At 41.9% G+C, this 24,368-nt stretch overlaps 1 protein-coding gene across 1 annotated transcript in view; it reads left to right on the top strand.

Annotated features, from left to right (window-relative positions):
* Positions 1-23,842, top strand: part of SLC16A10 (solute carrier family 16 (aromatic amino acid transporter), member 10) — a 146,415-nt gene extending 122,573 nt beyond the window's left edge. The window contains exons 4-6 of the mRNA XM_006839927.1: positions 1,888-2,031; positions 18,907-19,135; positions 23,167-23,842. Coding sequence (XP_006839990.1) covers positions 1,888-2,031; positions 18,907-19,135; positions 23,167-23,399 — 606 coding nt within the window. The 3' untranslated portion in view covers positions 23,400-23,842. The remainder of the gene's footprint in view (positions 1-1,887; positions 2,032-18,906; positions 19,136-23,166) is intronic.
* Positions 23,843-24,368: the final 526 nt, after the last annotated feature.

Raw genomic sequence — 24,368 nt, 5'->3', positions numbered from 1 at the left:
GGGATCAATATGTGATAAAGACACAATGACCGATTGTTGTTGTTATGTGCTGTGGAGTCGGTTCCGACTCATAGCGAGCCTGCATAGAGTTTCCGAGGCTATAAATCTTTACAGGAGCAGAAAGCCTCATCTTTCTCCCGCGGAACAGCTGGTAGTTTCGAACTGCTGACCTTGTAGCTCGCAGCCAGATTTGTAACCACTACGCTACCAGAGAATAGATTATTGAAGGTTCTAAATACAAGCTAAGGAGTGGGCAACTTGAATAAGAAATTGATGAAATTAAAACCATATTTTAGGAGGATTGTTCTGAATCAGGAAGGAGCTCTGGTAGCATAGTGGTTATGAATCGGGCTGCAAACTGCAACGTCAGCAGTTCGAAGCTACCAGCTGTTCCGTGGGAGAAAGATGAGGCTTTCTGCTCCCGTAAAGATTTACAGCTTCAGAAACCCTGTACAGGGTTGCCATGAGTTGGAACCGATTTCATGGCACATAACAACCAACCAACCATTCTGAATCAGGAGTCTTGGTGTAACGCTGTGAGTTAATGTGCTGCACTGTAAGTTTGGTTTGAACCGCAATGTTGGCTACTCAGAAACCCTGTTTAGGGTTGCCTTGTGTCAGAATTGACTCTATGGCACTTAACAACAACACTCTGAATCAATGTGAATTAATTTTGAAAAGGTAGAAAGGGATATGATGGTGGGCGTAAAACTACAAAATACAAAACAGATGTCTCTTAGGGGGAGACCATCTTGTGCTATTGTTGCCACACAAGAGCCATCAGGCAATTGAGTTTGCTGGCAGATTTGCTTACAGACTTGCAGTATTCAGGCTGTTTGGTCCAGGGAGTAGTGAGTCTGATTGTTTCCTCGGTGATCTCAGAAAAACACTGGGAGCTCAGATGCCCTTCTCCTTGCTGTGAGTACAGACAGGTGATGGTTGAGAGAATGGAAGAGCTGAGCAAGGAATGGCTGGGGCACTGAGCTGCATGTTTTATCAACACCTGCCTGGTCACACTATCTCTTCAAACATTGCCAGTGTTTTGTGGGTGAGTCAAACAATGTAACGTGATTATTGCTTATGGCCTGCAGGTTGTTGGGTTGCAGTGACTGCAGTCTCAGAAGTTCTGAGTAGATAACATTGAGGGAAAGGATCGCTTTTATTTTCTAAATAGGCTAAAATCCATCACCTGACAATTACTGTGTACCAAGCATATATATTTAATCCTCAGATCAGCTTTCTCCATTTTACATACAAGGAAACCGAGGAAAAGTAAGAACGTACTCCCCGGTCATCAGGCTGGTGAGAGGTCTGATTCTCCAGGAGTTTTTAACCACAGTGTTGAACTGCCTCTGTTTCTTAATCTGCTCTAATGCCATAGACTCCTAAGTAGGTAACTTCATTGATAGAACCTTATGCTCTTATTCTGAAGCCCCAGGACAGTCTATTTTAGGGGTGTCAGTTTGGTTCAGGTATCCCTAGAGGAAACAAAACTGCAGAATTGACTCTTGAGACCTGCCTTCCAGGCGAGTGGATAATGTGCTGGATCCTTGGAGTTGAGAGAACAGGGTTGTGTTGTGTGTTCAAAGGGCTCTTCTCATCCTTACACTGATGGTTCACTCTGTTGTAGCTTATACAGCATGTGGAATAACCCTTTATGTAAATCACACACAAACTCTCATTTCTTCTTATGTAAGCTAAGTCATGGTAGATTTTCTTCACATACATTCTCATGAAAAATGATCAAACAACAAATTGTATACACATTTGCATTTGGAGAACTGAGAGCTTATATCACTGCAGACAAACAAAAGCATCTGTAGAAAGTGTCAAAACTTGGCAGGTTTTCCTACAACATTTAGTGTGGTTTCTCTCTTTGGTCTGCAGATGAAATACGTGAATGAAAGATTTAACGATGAAAGTAACAAGGAGGTGGTTTTGATGTGCATTGGCATCACTTCAGGAGTTGGACGACTCCTCTTTGGACGGATTGCAGATTATGTGCCTGGAGTCAAGAAGATTTATCTACAGGTAATTTCTCATGACTTTTTTGCCCTGGCAAATTTATCCTCATTAAATGTACTTATTTGCTTACGTTCCTTTGTAAAAATGAGAAATAATTCCTAGAACATCATTTCTTTTACAGGAAAAGTCAATCAAGGGCGTGGCTTTTAAACATGAGGAATTGGTGATCAAGCACGTCATCTTTGTTTTGTCATGGAACACGCACAAACTAAATGTTTTGGGGTTTTTCTGCCTGTGCGTTTCCTACGAAGAGCATTTTATTTTGGGGCTGGACCTCACAGTCTCATGCAGATCCCGTGCCTTTTACTGTTTCTTATGAAAAGCAGGGGTGTGTCTTGAACTTCCTTATTGTAGATTGCCTCGTGAGTGTTATTGGGTGTGCAGGAAACAAATGCAGATTTCAAGAACTTTACTGACACTCGTGCAGACACTGTGCTAAGTGCTGCAGAATTAAACGGAGCATACTCTGTACCCTCAGTTAGTTGTAGCTCACGGCTTTGTGGGGAGACTGATAAAACAGTGCTGCAGTGCAGTGTGGTCATGGATGATATGGAAACAGGATATAAGCATCCGCATCGCTGGTGAGGGTCAGAGCGTGCTTCTTGGGCAGGCTGAGTGTTTAGAGGTGAGTAGCATTTACACAGATAAGGAAGACAGAGAAGGGTGTACCAAGCAGAGAAAACCACATGTGACGGTTTGACATTGTATGCTTTGTCTGGGAAACATTCATGTTTGAATGGAATAAAAGGACTAGCAGGACTCCTGGTGTGGCGATGGAGGACAAACACTGGACGGCAGGTGACCACTAGGTCAGCGGTTGAGACTCACCAGCTGCTTCTCAGAAACCCTATACAGGGTCGCTGTGAGTCAGAAGCGACTTGATGGCAATCCAACAACAACAAAGTAGCTCGACTGGTTTGAGAGATAGACAGGAGGCAGGTTTTGAAGGGTCTTTAGAGTACAAGAGAATGAATTCTACCCTAAAATTTCAAGAATAATTAAAGGAAAAAGCAATGAGCAATGGAGTTACATTTTTTATAAAAATTCAGTAACTGTGAAGGGTAATGGTGGAAAAGGCAGGAGTGAGGCCGAGTCCCATAAAATCCCGTATTGTATGATTCCTTTGACATGAAATGCCCAGAGTAAGACAAATCCATACAGACAGACGAGTCCTCGTGTGGCGCTATGGGTTAATGCACCAGGCTGCAAAGCCATTTGAACTGCAAAGTTGGCAGTTCAAGTTCACCAGCTGCTTTTCAGAAACCCTATACAGGGTTATTATGGGTCGGCTCAACAGCACTTCACAACAATACAGACAGAAAGTCATTGCCAGGAGCTGAGGACAGAAGGAAGTGAAGAATGACTGTTGCTGATTATGGGACTTTCTTTTGGGGTGATACCAGTGGTGGTAATGGGTGGACAGCTTTGTAAATATACTAACATCCATTGAAGCATGTGCTTGAAACGAGTGGCTTTTATGGCATGTGAATTACAAAGCTGTTACTGGGGAGTATGGTGGCTCTATAGGATAAACATTGGACTGCGGACCACAAGTTTCGGGATTTGAGTCCACCAGCCACTCCATGGGAGAAAGATGAAGCTTTCTGTACCTGCAAAGATTTACAGCCTCTGAAACTCTATACAGGGTTTCTAAGAATCGAAACAGTCTCGACAGCATGCAACAATAACAGCAACAAAGGTTAAACAAACAAAAAACTGGAGGCAGATGGACTGTTATTTGGTGTCATTGGTCAATTCCAAGTCATAGTGACCCTCTGCACAGCAGAACAAAACACTGCCCGGTCCTGTACCCCCTCACAACTGGTGTTACATGTCAGCCCTTTGCTGCTGCCATTGTGCCAATCCATCTTGTTGGGGGTCTTCCTCTTTTTTGCTGACTCTCCACTTAACAAATATAATATCCTATTCCAGGGACCGGCCCCTCTTGATGTTGTTGTTGTTGTTAAGTACTGTGGAGTCGGTTCCAACTCATAGTGACCCTGCACAGGGTTTCCGAGGCTGCAAATCTTTACGGGAGTAGAAAGCCTCATCTTTCTCCCGCGGAACAGCTGGTATTTTCAAACTGCTGACCTTGAGGTTAGCAGCCCGATTCGTAACCACTGCGCTACCAAAGCTCCTTCCCTCTTGATAACATTTCTGAATTATGAGAGACAGCCTAACCATCATGGCTTTTCAGGAGCATTCTGGCTGTACTTCTTACATCACAGATTTGTTTGTTCTTCTAGCAGCCCATGGTTCTTTCAATATTCTTTCTCCAACACCTTAACTCGAATGCATCAATTCTTCTAGGGTTTTCCTTATTCACTGTCCAGCTTTCACATGCATATGAGGCATAGAAACAATACTGAAGATTGCATGATATAATTTGCAAGACCAATGACTTATTGCAAATACATTTTTTTAAAAAAACATAAAAGACAGCTATACACTTAGACCTCACCAGATGGAATACACAGAAATCAAATTGACTACATATGTAGGAAGAGACATTGGAAAAGTTCCATATCATCAGCCAAAACAGACTGTGGAATGAATACACCACCAATTTGCTCATATGCAAAGTCAGGCTGAAGCTGAAGAAAGTTAAAACAAGTCCATGAGAGCCAAAATATGACCTGAAATATATCCCACCTGAATTCAAAGATCATCTCAAGAACAGATTTGATGCATTAGACACTAAGGACCGAAAACAAGAAGAGTTCTGATGGCATCAAGAACATCATACAGAACTGGATGAACAGAGCTCAACTAGAAGAAAGAAGAGGGAAAAAAGACTCGTCGGATACTGTTTGATGAACTTGATCTACACCTATGGATGCACTGGCTCAAAAGAGGGAACAAATCCTTACAGCAAGAACCATTCCCACCCCCTCCATACACAGAGTAGACAGGGATGGGCAACTTGGACATTGGCTACCCAAATGGGGGGCTACAAAGGCAAGAAGTGACTGGCTTACAAGCTTTCAAGAGGGAACCTAGATCCAGAGGGCATGGAGAAAGGTAGAATCTCCACTGATTAGTATCCAATCTATCTGGGTGGGGCCAATTAAATGAGATGGGGATAGGTCCCTTGTGGTACAATGGTGAATAATTGTTATAAAGACTGACTGCGAGGGTTGGAAATGTAAAGGTGGATGTTTTGTAGCAAAAGGAGGAGAGTGATTGACTTTGCAGTCCAGGAGCGGAGGTCCCTGGAACCATCAAGGGAGAAGAGCAGAGTTTGGGACCCTACCCAGAGAAACATACAAATGCCAGAGATGGAGGCAGAGACAATGATGTGGAGAGATGGAGCAGCTGGGGACTTTAGTACCAGAGAGGGAGAGGGGCTGTGTGCTGACGACCGGAGGCAGGCTTGTATTGTATACCCTTTGGTTGGTTGATGATGCATGGAGGGATTATAACCATGGCAATGAAATGTTATACGGTAGGATGAATGTAAAGCTAATGTTCTCCCATGTAAATAAACTATCACATAATTCACAATAAAACATTAAAAAAAAAAAAAAAAGATCATACAGGAAGAAAGCAAAAGGTCAATAAGAAGAATGAAGGAAAAGACCAAAATGGGTATCAGAAGAGACTCTGACACTTGCTCTCCAGTGCAAAGATGCTGAAGCAAATGGGAGAAATGAAGAGGTAAAAGAGCTGAACTGAAAATTTCAAAGGACAGCTCAAGCAGACAAAGTCAATTATTATAATGAAATGTGCAAAGACCTAGAGTTTGAAAACCAAAAAGGAAGAACGTGCTCAGCATTTCTCAAGCTGAAAAAATTGAGTAATAAATTCAAGCCTTGACTTGCAGTACTGAAGGATTCTGTGGGCAAGATATTGAATGATGCAGAAAACATCAAAAGAAGATGGAAGGAACATAGAGTCACTGTACCAAAAGGAAATGGTTGATGTTCAACCATTTCAAGAGGTAAGCATATGATCAAGAACCAGTGATACTGAAGGAGGAAGTCCAAGGTGCAATAAAGGCATTGGCAAAGAACAAGGCACTGGGAATTGCTGGAATACAAACTGAACTCTTTCAACAAACTGATGTAACACTGGAGGCACTCATTCATCTATGCCAAGAAATTTAGAAAGCAGCTACCTGGAAAACTAATTGAAAGAAATTCATATTTGTGTGCATTTCAAAGAGAGATGAACCAATGGAATGTGGAAATCATTGGACAGTACCATTAATATCACATGCAAGTAAAATTTCATTAAAAACCATTTATAAATAGCTGCAACAGTACATCGACAGGGAACCTGCCAGAGGTTCAACCCACATTCACACTAGTACGTAGAATGAGGGATATCATTGCTGACGTCAGATAGTAGATCTTGGCAGAAAGCAGAAAATACCAAAAAATGTTTACCTGTGCTTTATTGACTATGCAAAGGCTTTCAATTTTGTGGATCATAACAAGTTATGGACAACACTGCAGAGAATGAGTAATCATGAACATTTAGTTGTGCTCATGAGGAAGCTGTACATAGACTAAGAAGCAGTTTTTCTAAGAGAACAAGGGGACATTGAATGGTTTTAAATCAAGAAAGGTGTATGCCAGGGTTGTATTCTTTCACCACACTTACTCAGTCTGCTGAAAAAATAATCAGAGAAGCTGGATTATGTGAAGAAGAATGTGGCATCAGGATTAACAACTTGCGATATACAGATGATACAACCTTGCTTGCTGAAAGAAGACTTGAAAATACTTATTGATGAAGATCAAAGACCATAACTTTCGGTATGGGTTGCACCTCAGTGTAAAGAAAACAAAAATCCTTACTACTGGACCAAGAAATAGCATCATGATAAATGGAGAAAAGATTGAAGTTGTCAAAGACTACATTTTGCTTGGATCCACCATCAACACTCATGGAAGTAGCAGTCAAGAAATCAAATGATGTATGTATTACATTAGGCTAATCTGCAGCACAAGACCTCTTTCAAACGTTCAAGAGCACAGATGTCAGTTTGAGGAATAAGATATGCCTGACCCAAGCTATGGAATTTTCAGTGAGTTCATATGCTTGAGAAAGTTGGACAATGAATAAGAAAGACTAGAAGAATTAATGCATTTAAGTTACGGTGTTGGAGGAGAATTTTGAAAGTACCATGGACTGCCAAAAGAACAAACGAATCTGTGTTGGAAGAGGTACAACCAGAATGCTCCTTAAAAGCCGGAATGGCTAGACTTCATCTTTCATACTTCAGACATATTATCAGGAGGGAATAGCCCCTGGAGGACATCCTTCTTGGTAAAGTGGAGGGTCAGTGTAAGAAGGGAGACCGCCAGTGAGATACAGTGGCACAGTGGCAGCAACAGTAGGCTCATGTGTAATGACAATTATGAAATTGGCGCAGGACCAGGCAATGTTTTGTTCTGTTGTGCATAGGGTTGCTATGATTGAGAACCAACTCGATGGCATCTAACAACATAAGGTGATTGAAAATACCATGGGTACTTTCACTGGGTCAGACACTCCTTAGTCCTCAAACTAACATTTTGCTGTAGAGGGACTAGTGAGAAAGTAATAAGGTAGTCTCAGCAGAACCAAAACAGAGATAAAACAGGGATACAGTGGTGAGAGTTCCTAAGATTCCAGTCTGAGATTTGCGTCTTGGGCAACACAGTAGGTGGTTTTGCTATTTAGTCCAGAACAGTAATCAGTAAATGGAGGTGGGACGATGAATTCATTTCACCATGTGAAGTTTCTGGTGGTGTGGGTAAAGCAACTGAACTTGGAGCTCATGAGTCAGACCTGTGGGCTGCATGGAGTTTGTAGAGTGAGTAGAATAGTAGTGTTGTTGCTAAGTGCTGTTGAATCAGTTCCAACCCACAGTGACACTATAGGGTTTCTGAGGAGCAGCTGGTGAGCTTGAACTGCTGACCTTGAGGTTCATACCAACTTTGCCATCCAGATCATTAACCCACAGCCACACCAATAATGCTACACCAGGCCTCCATAGGAGAATAGAGACCTGCAAAGGAGGAGACAAAAAAGAAGCAGAAAGGGTGGTAGGGAAAAAACTGGGACTGGACTCTCCCCAGGAATAGGAGTGGTCAGCAGTGTCAGTAGCTAGTCAGAGGGCAGAAAAGATAAAGACTCCATAGTTTTCATTAGATTTAACAACAGACTGTTAGTGGGCTGAAGAAAGCCATGATAAGATGAGTGAATGGAAGTGTAGACAACTTTGTTATAAAGGCTGGCTGTGGAAGGAAGGTCAAGGAGAGCCAGAAGGGAAAGTTGGAGATTTGAGGATTGAGCATTTCTATTCCTTTTGAAGATGAGGGGCAGTGTTGGAGCAGAGCCTGGAAGGAGAGGTAAAGTTTGGTACAGGAACATGATGGGAAAAGGCATTTATTACAGATAAAGCACTTCCATTAATTGACTTGAATAACTGCCACTATTTATTGGGTTGTTGTTATTAGGTGCTGTCGAGTCAATTCCGACCCATAGCGACCCTGTGCAGGGTTTCCGAGGCTGTAAATGTTTACGGGAGCAGAAAGCCTCATCTTTCTCCCTTGGAACAGCTGGTAGTTTTGAATTGCTGACCTTAAGGCTCACAGTGCGATTCGTAACCACTACGCTACCAGAGCTCCTTATTTATTGGGTACTTACATGATAAATTAAGTGCTCTGTATGCTGTATGTCATTACTTAACGGATGTGATCAGAAGAAAGAGAGTTTGCATCGAGGTGGGTAGAGCCAGGAAGACAGCCACAGGAAAGAGTCTAGTCATCCAGCTAGCATGTAATACAGGCAGCTGGTAGACTGTTACTTTTTAAATGAATTTGCTGTACTATGATCATCCCATACCCACCTTTATCCATTCCTCACTGTGAATATCCTTGCCAAGCATTTAGTCTTGTTCTCAAGTGTCAAGGGAGCCCTCTAATGGACACTGGGTGCATTACAGATTTGTAATTTCCTTTCATTGAGTCAAGAAATGCTGAGTATTTATGGTTTGGATTTGGACTCTGTACACCCTGGTGAGATGATTACAAACAAGACAGCCATGGACTCTGAGTTCCTGGAGGCAGCAAAAATCTGGGTGTGTTTGGGAACTTAGAAAGCAGGGAGAGTGGCGTGGGAAGTGGTTGGAAAGCTAAGAGGGGCTTTGAAAACCAAGATAAGGAGATATTACAATGGGCCTTTGTTGGAGAACTCTGTGTTCTAATTTTACATGTTCAAGTCCCAGTGGTTACGTTATAGGTATAGGAAGCAAGAGTGCATGTGGGGGTCTGGGGTGGGAGTGTTGGGGCTGGCCATAGGAGAGCTGAAGCATTGGGTGGGGAACATATGCAGTTCAGAGCTGGGTAGGAAGTGGGATCGATCGTGAAAATAGTTACTGGTTTTGGATTAGGAATTGCTTTCTCACTTACCTTCTTTAAAAGAAGAATTTGGCCATTAGCCAATGGTTCTTCAGCTGGAAATCAATGCAGCACAATTTTCAATTTCCAGGCTCTGTATATTCTTAACGGGAAGAGCAGTGACAGAGAACATTCCAGTGGGCTAGAAAAGAGGAATTGTGTTTGTTCCTTAGGAATCCCAAAGTGCCCTGGAGTAAGCTGACACTTCTGCTGAAACACTGGTATCAGTAATGCTTCATACTCCAGCACACTTTGTGTATTTGAAAGCAAGTCCATTCTTGTTTTGTATTTTCTCTCTGTAAATTGCTATGAGGTGGTCTTAAGTGTTATAAATTAAACAAAATAAGGGTTGGAGAAAAAAAACGCAGCCGGGAAGACAGACCAATTAGATCAAAGCAGTGGTCCAGGTACTAGAGGAGAGGAAGTCTTGTTTTATACATCCACATTTTACCCCCAAATAATTTTTTAAAGTCTTCTTTCATAAAGATGGAGTTAACAGGTCATTTGCAACATTCTAGGGGACACATTTTAATGAAGTACTTCACAAAAGGAAATACAGCTTTCTTAGCCTGTCCTATGCAGTCCTAGTTTGGTGCTGTAGGATAAGCATTGAAATGCAAGGTCGATTTGAACCACAAGGTTGGTGGTTCAAACCCACCAGCTGCTCCTTGGAAACCCCACACAGTTTGTCTATGAGTTGGAACTGACTTGACAGCACTAAACAACAACAGCAACATGGAGTCCTGGTGTGGCTGTGAAATAAGCACTAAAGTGCTAACTCAAGGTCAGCAGTTCAAACCCAACAGCTGCTCCTTGGAAGCCCTATACAGAGTTACTTTGAGTTGGCACCAACTCCACAGCACTTAACAACAGCAAAGCTGCCCTGTGTTTGGTCTGCTGTTATATAGCTTAACTCTAGTTAAGCCAGTATTGTGGGTTAGATACTTCATTTTGAACGAAAGGTTAGCCACAATCTGTTGTCTTTTCTATCCACGTGTGGTGCACTGTTTGTGGCATCCATGCTGAGTCGCATAGCTGAGATACTTGCTTTTCAGAGAGGCTATGAGGGACAGGAGAGGCCTGAGTGTGCTCATCTTGTGAACACAGAGACACAGATGATGACACAGACCCCACCTGATGTCAGCCCCCACCAATCTCTGCTGGCTCCCTTGCCCCAGGTTTTTTGGATTCTTAGCTCTTTTTTCCCTGCTGCAACTGACCCCCACTTTGCCAGGAGTCTCTGTCGCTCCTCTCTCCCTCCCTGGCTGGCTGCTTTGGGCCCAGCCTTTCAGGATTTGGGTGGTACTACCATCCTTTCCCTTCTATCCTTCCTTTGGTGATTTGGTTTCTCAGACCCCCTTACTCCCAGCTTTCATCAGTTCCAGCCTACCTCACGGGGCTGTGATGGTTCTCTCTGTCCCTATCCCCTTGAAGGCAGCTCTGCAGGTAAGCAGCAGCTGGACCTAAAACACTCGTGACACAGGCGCACTTCACAAGCCTCCCCACAGCCCAGCGCCTGGCCGCAATCACGGAGTGAGACATGAGGGTCACCCCATTCTGCCCCAATTGTCTTCAGGCCTGAGCTGGGCTGCGATGAGGACTCAAGGTCACGCTTCTAAGTGTAGCATGCATCAAGTGCCTGCCCAGGCTGGATGCTTAGTAAAGCCTGGCTTTCACTATCTTTTGATCCTTTATTAAATTCTAAATTAGGCAGAGCTGAATTTAGAACAGATCTCAAGAAATGAGACCCTGGTTTCCCTGAAGTTTGCTTGTAGGTAACAGGGCTGAGGAATTGTATCTCCTGATTTTGCTTCTGAATTTAAAACTTCCATCTCTTACGTTCAGCCTAACGATTCCAAGCGTGGAGCCACTCTTTCCAAAAGAGATGACTGAATTGCACCATCTAGAATTATCATGGCTAAAGAAGGCATTCATAGAGGTTCCCAGAGCCTGTGCTTTCCTGGCAGAGAAATGACTGTACCCTGTACCTCTTTGCCATCTCTCTTAAGCTCAGAGATTCACTTTCTAGCAGGTCAGCCATCCAGTTCCTTCCCGCCCCAGATATACTAAATCAGAAGCTAAACTTAACATGATCGACATATAACCCAAAAAATCACTCTTATGTGTATACAAGAATCACCTGCTCTCTTGTCACTTATATTACTACAGATTTATTTATTTATTTTGGAAGTAAATATATAATTTAATAACAAAGGTGAACACTCAAAACACATGGTTTCCTAATTATTTTACTATACAAGGGAGTTTACATTACCTTTCTTTTTTTTTAAGGTTTTTATTGTGGATTGAGTGAAAGTTTACAGGGCACATCATCAGTTTCACATTCAGCCATTCATATGACTTGTTTCATTACATTGATTACAATCCCCTCCATACATCATCAGTCAACAGTGTTTCTCTCTATCCTCTTTGGCTTTTCTCCTTTTTTTTTTTTGGGTGTGGGGGGGAACTTTACCTTTTTGGAATTTACAGTCTCGGCTTTTAGGGAAGGTTTTTACATTTATCTGTGGATATCCAGGGCTCATGTATGCGATTACTAACAAGCATATCTGAATAATCAGATGAGGGACAGTTTACTATGTCTGCTAGGTGGCTAAAGTCTGATCCTAAGAGCCTATGGTTTGGACGGTCTGCAACGGTTGGGCCCACAGGGCCTTGAACTCCTGGCCGGGTCTGCATGGTTTACCTCCGTTTCCCCCTTATTTATTATTTGTTTAGGGGATACAGATTTATTTTTGTCTTGAATATACTAACTGTTCTGAATGACAGGAGTGTTTCAAAGGTTTGTAAGTTAGAACTTCATCATGTTAGAACTGAAAACTGTGGGTTTAGATTACTTTCCGATTGTGTCATATTTCTCTTTGACATGAATACACTTTAAAAAAAAAAAAAAAAGAAAAACAACTTTATTGTGAATTGAGTGAAGGTTTACAGAGCAGATCAGTTTTACATTCAACAGATCAGAGACTTTGTGTCACCTCAATGATTGCAGTCCCCTCTGTGTACCAACACTTAATAACACTTCCTCCCTAGGGTTCTTATTTCCATTTTATCCTCTTTCCCAACCTTTCTGAGCTGTGTCCTTAGGTAAATGTTGCCCTTTTGATCTAGAATGGTTGACCATTCCATGGTGAGCATCCTTCCTAGTACTGTTATCCCCCCTAAATACTTCTCTGAAAATTGAGCCATGAGGGTGAGGTCAGTTTCAGACCTGAAGGGTGACTGAGGCCATAGTCTTGGGTCTCTCCAGTCTCTTTCTGACCAGTAAGCCCAGTCTTTCCTTACTATTATTCTTTTTAAATAATTTTGTGGGGTTTTGTTGTTGTTTGTTTACTTTTATAATTTTGAGTTTTGTTCCACATTTTCTCCACTCTATATGGGACTTTCTAACGTGAGGCCTAATCTAGTTCTTTTAGTCTCAGGGTCTTGGAGACTGATGTTCACATGTTCCATTGGTCCATTGGATTCATTGATTCTAAGTGTCTTCCATTTTCGTCGTTCTTTTTTCTTCGCACATGGAGAGACCAAAAGTTGCATCTTAGATGTCTGCACATAAATTTTAAAGATCCTAGTAGCTACTCACCAAAGTAGGATGTTGGACATTGTCTTTATAGACTGTATTATGTCCATTAACCTCGGTTTCCCCTGAGACTGTGGTCCTGAGTCCCCAGGCCCCAGCAGTCCATTCCCTCAAGGTATAAGGAGTTTTCATAACTTGGCTCCTGTATGCTCCACCACGTTCATAGATATGTTTGCAACAAATGTAAATGCTCACATATAAATATCCTCTTTCAAACCTTGATATATTTGTGGGTATGCTCCTACTCTCCCTACCATATCCGTTCAGTCTGTGAGTCTGTCTATGTATCTACTCACAGAGCACCGTTGATGTAGGGTTATATAAATAATAGTATTCACCTCTTTTCCCTTTTTTCTCTTGCATACCTCTCTGTGTCTTCCCCATGTTCACCATTCCTCTGCCAACCTCCCACTTGTTGCATAGTGTCTTCCCCGTCACTCACGTTAACACATTGACCTTCAAGTCAGTGAACCGCTCTCCCTTCTCTCCGCCCTGATAACCACAGCAAGTAAATTCAAGGCACAGCAGTAACTAATGACTCCCACACCCACCGTCCTGCCTAAGCTTCCCCTCCTGGTTCAGGTAGAATGAGGTGATCAGTGTTGATTGATTTCTCAATTCCATTTGCCTAAATAGACCTTTTAGGCTTTCACATTTTCCTGAAGATGGTTTATGGTGAGAGCGTATGCTTGGCCAAATGGCAGCGATTTCCAAAACAGTATCGAAATACTCAACAGTTTTTGCCTTACACAAGGGAACTTTTAAAAGTTTGTGGAAAAATGGAACTTTGAAACCTATTCGTATATACAAGTATATCCATTGTTAGACCCAAATAAGGAATCTGAGGCCCCATAATCTCATCTAAGATTGTGGTGCTGGGTCTGAATTGGTCTATGCCAGTTCCCCCCCAGGTAAATGGCAGGGCTCATGGGCTATATATATCACATGAGTGCAAGAGAGAAAAGCTGAACAAACGCACTGTGAAGCACTTGGAAAGTATTGTGGTCTCTGTATGCTTTAGAGAAGCCAGCCACCTGGCTCCGAGGCCTGGACATTTTCCTTTACTTTGGGACAGAGCTCTGCTTCCAACAGCTTTCTGTCCTTGGTGCATAGCCAGAGGCTCTGAAAGTCTGGAAACTTTATATTGAATAAACTCGGAGAAGCAACACAGGAATCTAACTGTGGTCAATTATGTGCCTGTCTCCAAAAATGCCTTCTGCTTATTTTCTGCCAGATACAGCTAATTTTTCCTCTTGAGCTACACTTAGGTTTCTGAGTAAAACTTAAACTGACATGTCTCTTAGAAAATTGTGGGTGTGTGTTAGAAATAGGAAAGTCAAAAGCAAAAACATATGTTGTTGTTCCTAGGTATGTACAGTAACTCAAGGGGAATCATTCTTCTAGAGCCTGTGATATTTTGACTGAAGATAGTGCCTTGGGTGATTTTAAAAGAACAAACGACTTAAACTTCTAAACCTTTACTGCCTTATTAAATGCCAATGCCAGCTCCTAGACAGTAGGGGCCTTTGACTCCCTTAATTAAATCTAACCAGAGCTGTGGTGTTTTAAGAAAAAAGTGATTGTATATATTACTAAATTTATTCAGCTTTCAAACTGAGCCCCAGTACCTACAGTTGGATGTGTAATATATGGATCTATATTTATTTGGGAATGCAATGAAGAAGTTCTATGGACAGTTAGTAAACCTTGGCATGTGCTCATGTGGCTAAGGTATTCTTGCATATAAGGAATAGGTGTGTCTTAGAAGTTTAGCCTATTAGGAGTGGCAGGGTACAAGATCAACATACAAAAATCAGCGAGATTCCTTTACACTAATAAAGAAAGCTCTGGAAAGGAAATTAGAAAGCAAATGATTTACAATAGCCACCCAAAGATGAAATACTTAGGAATAAATCTAAGCAGATCTACAAAACACTACTAAAAGAAATCAGAAGAGACCTACACACATGGAAGACTATACAATGCTCATGGATAGAAGCTTGAACATTGTGAACATGTCAATACTATCCAAAGCAATCTACAGATACAATGCAATCCTGATCTAGTGTCCTCCAATAGCATTCTTTTTTGTTGTTGTTGCTGTTTTTGTTTTAAAGTTTTTATTGTGAATTGAGTGAAATTTTCCAGGGCAGATTATCACTTTTACATTCACCTACTACACATCCACGGTAGCCAAAGCAGCTTGGTACTGGTACAATGACACAGACCAGTGGAACAGAATCAAAAGCCCTGAAGTAAATCCATCCACCTCCAGACAGCTGATCTTTGACAAAGGGTAGGAACACATTAAATGGGGAAGAGAGAATTTCTTTAACAAATGGTGGTGTGCTGGAAAACTGGATATCCGTTTGCAGGTAAATGAAGCAGGATCCTTGTCTCACACCATACACAAAAAACAAAAACAACAACAACAAGAAAAAAACTTAAGATGAATTTTAAAAAGTAAAACCTACAACTGTAAAGATCATCTATGGAAAACCAGGGACAAAGTAAGGGTCCCTAATACATGGCATAAGCACACTATCAAACATAGCAGATGATGAACTAGATGACTGGGACCTCCTAAAAATTAGACACTTCTGTGCATTAAAAGGTTTCACCAAAAGAGTAATAAGAGAACCCACAGAATAGGAAAAATGTTTTGGTAGTGACATATCTGACAAGGAACTAATCTCTAAAATTTATTGTAAGCTTCAACACCTCAGCAAGACAAAAAATCCAATTAAAAAATGGGCAGAGGACATGATTAGACACTTCACCAAAGAAGACATTAAGGGAACCAACAACCATATGAAAAAATGCTCATAGTCATTAGCCACTAGAGAGATCAAAACAATAATGAGCTATTATCATACCCTAGCATTAATAGCAAAGTTCAAAAAACACCAAATGACTGGAATCTTCATGTAGTGCTGGTGGTACTGTAAAGTGGTGCAGCCAGTGTGGAAGAGAGTATGGTGCTTCCTTACAAAGCTGTAAACAGAAATGCCATACAATTCAGTAATCCCTTTACTTGCTATATATCATAGAGACATAAGAGCCATAACATAAACAGATATATGCACTCTCAGGTTCAACATAGCACTAGTCACAATAGCAAAAGATGGAAACAACCTAACTGCCCATTAATGGACGAATGGATAAGCAAACTATGGTACATACATACAATGGAATACTGTGCCATTATGTTAAATACCAATGAATCTGCAAAATGCCTCATAACATGGATAAAACTGGGGAGGATATTATGCTGAGAGAAATCAGTCAATCACACTAAGGCAAATGTTGTATGAAACCACTATTATAAAAAGTCAAGAAAAGGTTTTTACTCTAAATGAAACATTCTTCGATGGTTACCAGGGGTGTGAGAGGAAGGGAGGGTAAATCAATAACTAGAGGGTAGACATTATATTAACGTGGATGAAATGGAACACTGTCTACAAGGCGAAAGTTAGCAAAAAATGATGGAGGCAAGGGAAGACATGGGGAAGAGTGAAAGAGTTAAAGGCAACAGACTGAAATAGTTACATGTGCAGTCCTGCAGCCACGGTGATCTGAGCGGATACGTAGACAGACGTTTAGGCTGTACGGATGTGGGAGGGAGAGCGGGCGTGTACCCACAGATAGATATGTTTGATAGGCTATTTCTGTGTATTTATCTATGCTTCAAATGAATCTGTCTGTGAATGTGGAGGAATATACAGGCGGTAAAATTATGAAAACTTCCTAGAATGAGTCACTGGGCCTGGGGACTCAGGCCCATGGTCTCAGGGAATGCCAAAGGTATTGGTCTATATAACAGTCCTCAGACACTGTTCCACATTCTACTTTGGTCAGTAGTGACTAGGGTCTTAAAAGCTTGTGAACAGCCATCTATGGCGCAGCTATTGGTGTCACCCTGTCTGGAGAAGAGTGATGAAACTTGAAGATGTATGGATACAATTAGTCCATGGGGCTTCACGGCCCTGAGACTAGAACTAAATGTTGTCTGGCTACCATTAATGACTATTCTGACAGGGATCCCATTCAAGTGGGAGAAAACTGTGAAACAAAATTCAAAATCATAAAAACGACCAGGTGTGGTTCTGCAGGATAATGTGCTAGACCACAAGGTCAGTTTGTACAGTAAAGTAGGTGGTTCAAACTCACCAACCACCCGTTGGGAACCATGTACAGGGTCACTATGAGTCAGAGCCAACTCGACGGCACATAACAAGACACTGGTGGAACACCTGAGACCATGGTCCTTAGTCACCTTCAGGTCTAGAACTGACTCACCCCCTGGGCTCAATTTTCAGCCAAACAGTGGACAGGCCTATGAGGGGAACAGTAACACTAGTGAAGTACTGCACAATGTAGTAGACTAGCCAACTATTTGTGATGAAAAGGGCAGCATTTACCCAAGGACAAAGCTCAGCAGGGGTAGGAAAGGAGGAGGAATGGGAACAGGAACACGGGGAGGAAGCGGAATGAGAGCTGTTACACTGTGAGGACTGCACTCAGTGAGATGAAACAAAATGTGGATGAAGTGTTGAATGGAAAACTGAGTTGCTCTGTAAACTGCCACCAAATTCACACTACAAAGTCACAGCCTAGGAAAACAAATGGGGCAGTTCTACTCTGTCATATGAGGGGCCTCTACAAGATAATGGGATTTTGCCACAGGTTTTTAAAACTCTCCAGATATAGGGTTGCAATGAGTTGGAATTGACTCAATGGTACACGGGAAGATCATAGAGGGTCAGTGTCCCAAACAACATAAAAAACCTTGGAATCGTGTGAATACATTTGTATATTGTTGTTGTTGTTAAGTGCCATTGAGTCAGTTTGGACCCATAGTGACCCTGTATAGGGTTTCCAAGGAGTGACTGGTGAGCTTGAACCACTGACCTTGCAGTTCAAACGGCTTTGCAGTCTGTTGCATTGCTCCTTTGTGGATGTAGGAAAGGGTAAATCATACTTGAGAATGACAAGTGTTCTGTTTAAGGTCTACATGGCAGAGCTGTGGGAGGTAGATTTGGAAGTGTTCATTAGTAATAGATGATAGGGGTGTTACAGATGGAATTGTGCCCCTCCAAATATGTGTTTGGAATCCTGGTGTGGTGCTGTGGGCTAATGCATCAGACTGTAAAGTTATTTGAAAGGTCGCTGGTTCAAGATCACCAGCTGCTCCTTGGAAACCCTATACAGGGCCGCTATGGGTCGGAATCAACTTGACAGCACTTAACAGCAACAGCAAATATGTGTTTGAATCCTCATACCTATACCTGTCCATATGGCACCATTTGGGAATAGGGAATAGAGACCCTATCAGTGTGGGTGTGTCCTAACCCTAATTACCTTTGAGATAGGAAAAGAACACAAACCCAGAAAAGACAGGTGCCAGGTGGAGATCAAGAAACAGGAACGCTAAGGGTAGAGAAGTTGAGAGAGGTTTCCTCGCAAAACAGACAGAGCCATACCCTGAATTTGGACTTCTAGTCTCCTACACTGTGGAGTCCCGGTTTGGCGCTGTAGGATAAGCATTAGACTGCTGCCAACTGCTCCTCAAAAATCCTTTACAGTCTTTATGAGTTAGAACCGACTGGATGGCACTTAACAAAAACAACAAACCGTGATAAAATTATTGTTCATTAAAGACAAAAGAAAAAGTTATTTTCTTGCTTATGTCTTCCTGGAAATATTTTCTAAAATGCTAGGGGAACTCAGGGAGAGGAAACTAGAATGTGAATGTGTGAATGAAATCAAGACGAACTAGGGGGAAACCCACAAAACTACGCAGTAATCAGAAGCCCTGTGCTTGGTACCCGGTAACTGTAACATTCGCCGTTCTTGATCACAGAGTTGATGCTGTGGTGTCTGTCTTAGGTCCTCTCCTTTGTCTTCATCGGTCTGATGTCCATGATGATCCCCCTGTGTACTGTCTTCGGAGCTCTCATTGCTGTCTGTCTCATCATGGGTCTCTTCGATGGATGCTTCATCTCCATCATGGCTCCCATTGCTTTTGAGTTAGTTGGTGCCCAGGATGTCTCCCAAGGAATTGGATTTCTGCTTGGATTCATGTCGATACCCATGACCGTGGGCCCGCCCATTGCAGGTAAGTGTAATGACTTACATGTAAAACTGTAAGTGTAATGACTTACATGTAAAACTGTAATTCATTGGTGACTGGTTTTCTGCTTGTTCTGTGTTATTTATTACGTCTTTAGAAGAGCAGGGTCTTAGTTATCTAGTGCTGCTACTAGAGACATTCCACAAGTGGGTGGTCTTAACAAACAAAACTTTAGTCCCTTACAGGTCAAGGGGGCTGGAAGTCTGAATTCAGAGCATTGAATCTGGGGAAAGGTCATTGTCTGCTCTCAGCATCAGTAGACCCAGCATTCCCTGGACATCATGTACCTTGTCATAGCTCTTTCTCTGGATCTGGGAGCATCACAGCAAAGGCACCCCAGGCCCGAAAGATGCATCACACCCTGGCTCTTCTTTTTTGGTGATAGCTGGTTCCTCTTTCTCTGCTCACCTCTCTCTCCTTTTATCTCTTGTCAGATAAAAGGTGTTGCAGGCCATACCTTTGGATCAGGGTGGGAGGTTAAAGGTGATAAGCACTAGACTTCAAGGCATTTGAACAGCAATGTCAAGGGTTCAGACTCACTAGCTGCTCCATGGAAACCCTATAGAGGGTCTCTGTGAGTTGGAACTGACTCGATGGCACTCAACAACAAAAACATCTCACCTTTGGAGTCCTGGTGTGGTGCTATAGGATAAGCACTGGACTGCTAACTACAAGGTCAGCAGGTCAAACCTACCTTTCATCCTCTTACTGGTTTATCACCTCAGATCCCATCATGGGGGATCATCCCATAAATGCTAAACCACTGAGAATCATGGTGCAGTCAAACTGACACATATTTGGGGGGAGACAATTCAATTCATGACAACTAGCCTTAGAAAAAGATCGCTGGGGAGTTCTTATGCTTGATGGCATCTAAGAATACTTTAGTAACATAACAGTAATCTTCTTGGCTTTGAACTTTTCACAGTTCCTGTATTTCACGTAGGAGTCCTGGAGTGGCACTGTGGGTTAGTGCGCTGGACTGCAAAGTCAGTTTCAACTGTAAGCTCGGTGGTTCAAGCTCACCAGTCACTCCTTGGAAACCCTATATAGGGTCTCTATGGGTCGGAACCAACTCGACAGCACTTAACAACAACAATATTTCACTTACTATGTGCTTTGGGAAGTAGGAAAATGGTTTCTGTCTTGAAGATTCTGAGAGACTATGCATGCTTTATGTAAGAGAGAATCTCTCTCTCTTAGGAGTGGTAGTGGCTGTGTGCCATGCAGTCGATTCCAGCTCAATGTGACCCTGTGTAGGGTTTCCCAGGCTGTAAATCTTTACAGGAGCAGAAAGCCCCATCTTTCTCCTACAAACAGATTGACAGTTTTGAGCTGTTGACCTTGAGGTTAGCAGCCCGACCTGTAACCACTATGCTACCAGAACTCCCTTAAGAGTTGTTGTTGTTGTTGTTGTTAAGTGCCGTGGAGTTGGTTCCAACCCATAGTGACCCTGTACAGGGTTTCCGAGGCTGTAAATCTTTACGGGAGCAGAATGCCTCATCTTTCTCCCGCGGAGCAGCTGGTAGTTTCAAGCTGCTGACCTTGCGGTTCGCAGCCCGATTCGTAACCACTATGCTACCAGAGTAGTTGATGAAAAAATAACATTTTGTTGCATTGAGTTAGAATTGCCTCCATAGCAACATTTTTATTTTTCAAAATGTATCTTGTAACTTTGGAAATCATCTGGATGGTATTGTAAAGCTACCTCAAGTTCAGTATTTACTTGGTTAACCAGTGAAAACCCTATGAGCACAGCTCTACTCTGATACACATGAGGTAGTCCTGAGGTGTAATGGACTTGACAGCAACTTAGAAAATATAGATATATATCTTGTAGCTTTAGGAATCATCTGAATAATAGTGTAAGGATATCTCAAGCTCAGCATCACTTGGATGCCACCGGAGTGTGGTGTGGTGAGTTCTGGTACAGCGTTGTAGGATAATGCACTGAACCGCAGGCCTCAGTTCAAACTCACCAGCTGCTCCTTGGAAACCCTTTATAGGGTTGCTGTGTGTTGGAACTGACTCCACGGCACTTAACAACGAGTGAATTAGCATTGAACCACTGACCTAGCGGTCCAGTGCTTTATCCCACAGTGCCACACCAGGACTGATTGGTGATTTTTCCGGTTGAATACAATATACATACACATTCTGGAGAACAATCTAAAACATACAATCTCTCTATATATCTAAAATACAGTTTTTTAAGGTTGAATAAAACTTAAATATATGAACTACCATCTGTTTTGGGAGCATGAAGAATCCAGTAAAAAAACAACTTGGTGCTTTCCCATATTCAGAACCTATAAAGCTGTCAAGTCAACTTCACCAGGTGGGGAACTAGTCATAAATGAAGCAAGCAGTCACTAGCAAGCACACCAGACAGCTTCCACAGAGTTTACATTGTGGAGGTCCCCTCTATAGGAGACCCTTCCACTTCTCCTGTCTCCCCGAGGAATACACCTTTCATTCTCATGATCATACTCCACGTGCCTAATTATAAGGTTTCCAGCTCCACAAATTATTACTAAAGCAGCACTTTAGCAGGAATGATGTTTGCTACCAGAAGTGACCAAGATAACAGGCCCAGAATAAGGGGTGAGGAATATAACAGAAAACATCCGAAGCAGGCAGAATACCACCACATAGCAACTGGCAGCCAAAATGCCTCGGGTTCACCAGAGTTCTGAGGGCATTGTGGTATTGCAATAAAACATAGCTAGTGTCCACAGGGTGAGAGGCTCAGTTATATATAGAATATTCTCACTTTAAAACATAGAAAAACTGTGTATTTTAGATATATAAAGAGATTGTATGTTTTAGATTGCTCTCCAGAATGCTTCTGTATATATTTTAATGTGTTGGTACTTAACCAGAAAAATCATCAATCAGTCCTGATGTGGCACTGTGGGATAAAGCACTGGACTGCAAGGTCTGTTTGAACCACAAGGTCAGTGGTTCAGATTCAACAGCCACTCCTTGGAAACCCTGTACAGGGTCAATATGAGTGGGAACTGACTCATTGGCATTTAACAACATTTATTTATAACAAAGTCAGATATTTAGTACAGTATGTTCCCTGGACATTTGAGATAACTGAGATTGTCTATAAAAGTTTTAAAACACTAAGATAACTTAAAAAAACCCTTAGTACTTTAGAGAAATCAGAATAAGGAACACTCTAAATAATAGTTTTTAGAAGCAGAGTCCAAGGATCTGTTAGAGTGCCACACTTAAATTCTTACGTTTCCTCCTTTGCTAACAAACCTTAGTGTCTTTCCAAAATGTATTTAACAATGCAACATTTCATCTCTTTGCACATGATTTTGGATTATAATTTAAATTGTTCTTTCATACAAACAACAAACAGGCCCAAAATCACTTTGAAATATAGACATTTTGAATGATAAAAGTTTCATCTTTTGGTCCGTCCACCATCCACTGACTGTTAACACCATGGATCAGAACACCCCAAGTGACCTCTGAGGGATTTTGGGAAAACCAAACCTTTTCTTTGCAAATACTTCTTCCAAATAATACGTTGGTATGAAAACCCAGAGACCTGGAGTCTATGACAGTAGTCAGAAAAAATTTCTATTTCAGACCCATTTCCAAAAAAAAAACAACAAATGTTATTTCATAAAAAATAAATAAACCCAACAAGAGTTTGAAATCCAGACATTTTGAGGGGAGAGAAAGACGCTTCATCTTGATAGTCCATCCACCAAAGCTGCGATGTTGTTGGAACCGGTGCAGCTGAGGTGACACTGTTGGATTGTGACTAGGTCAGACTAATCAGAAACCCCAAAGAGCCACACTGTTCTTGCTTGTTGTTGTTGTTGTTAAGTGCCGTCAAGTCGGTTCTGACCCATACGGGAGTAGAAAGCCTCATCTTTCTCCCGCGGAGCGGCTGATAGTTTCAAACCGCTGACCTTAAGGTTCGCAGTCCGATTCGTAACCACTACGCTACCAGAGCTCCTTGCTTGGTGACAGCTTTTTTCTCTCCTCAGGGTTACTTCGTGACAAGCTGGGCTCCTATGATGCAGCATTCTACCTTGCTGGAATCCCTCCTCTGATTGGCGGTGCTGTGCTTTGTTTAATCCCCTGGATCCACAGTAAGAAACAAAGGGAGATCAGTAAAACCACTGAAGGAGAGAAGACAGAGAAAATGTTGGAGAACCAGAACTCTGTGCTATCAAGCTCATCTGGACTCCTCAACAAAGAATCTGACTCTGTTATTTAATATCTTCTTATATATCTGCATCAGACTGGACTTGCTTTCAGGAGCTAAAGCAAGTTTTCCTTTTATATGAATTGCAAATTCAATATTTTTTTTAAATCACATTCTAGGGATAGTACAATAATTGGGAAATAGAACCATTTTACTCCAGAACCAGTTCTGGCTACTAAATAACTCATTTATCCACAAGTCTGAAGGCAGTGACTCTGGTATGTGAAAACATGTCTGAAAGGCAAATTATATTGAATTGTAAGAATTTGAAGCAACTTTGGAAACTGTGAATGTTACTTAGCTTGTACCAATATTTTAAAATACCTCAAGCTATACTGAAAAAGGGGTGTAGTTTGGTCAGGACTAGAAATGCAGTTTCACTTGGTATTTCATCTGATAGGTACCTTTGTTTTAACTTCTACTATTTGGAAACTTTTTGCAAAATGTGGCCCTGGATTCTAAATGTGTTGTTGTTGTGTACTGTTGAGTCCGTTCTGACACAGAGAACTGCCATAAGGAAGGTGTACAAGGAGTGGCTAGTGGATTTGAACCGCCAACCTTGTGGCTAGCAGCCCAGGGCACCCTACCGTGCCACATGGAATTCTAGATAATACCAGATATACCTAAACCTCAAGTCTGTTTTAAAAGCTGCATGTCTACTGTTAAATAAACTGTGAAATTATGAAGATATCCTGACTTCTTGTAGCAGAGGTTGATGATGAACGAGGGAGCCTCACAAAGTTCATGAAAAAATGGAATTATGAGATACAATTTTTACACAGACTTTCTGAAGCGCCCCCCTTCATATTCAGATGAAAGGTTCTTGTTCATAAAGGCAGAGCAGCTAAGAAATCAGGCATTCCTCCACTGACATTGGTTTTCTTTCAGTGTGGTGTTTTACTCAAGTAGTCAGAAGCACCCCAAACTTCTGAATTTGTTTAAATTATAAAAATAAAACTAGTATGAGTAGAATATATTCTG

Source organism: Chrysochloris asiatica, unplaced genomic scaffold (assembly GCF_000296735.1).
Source record: "Chrysochloris asiatica unplaced genomic scaffold, ChrAsi1.0 scaffold00027, whole genome shotgun sequence".
Taxonomy (NCBI): Eukaryota; Metazoa; Chordata; class Mammalia; order Afrosoricida; family Chrysochloridae; genus Chrysochloris; species Chrysochloris asiatica.
This window is presented reverse-complemented; position numbering and strand designations above follow the sequence as displayed.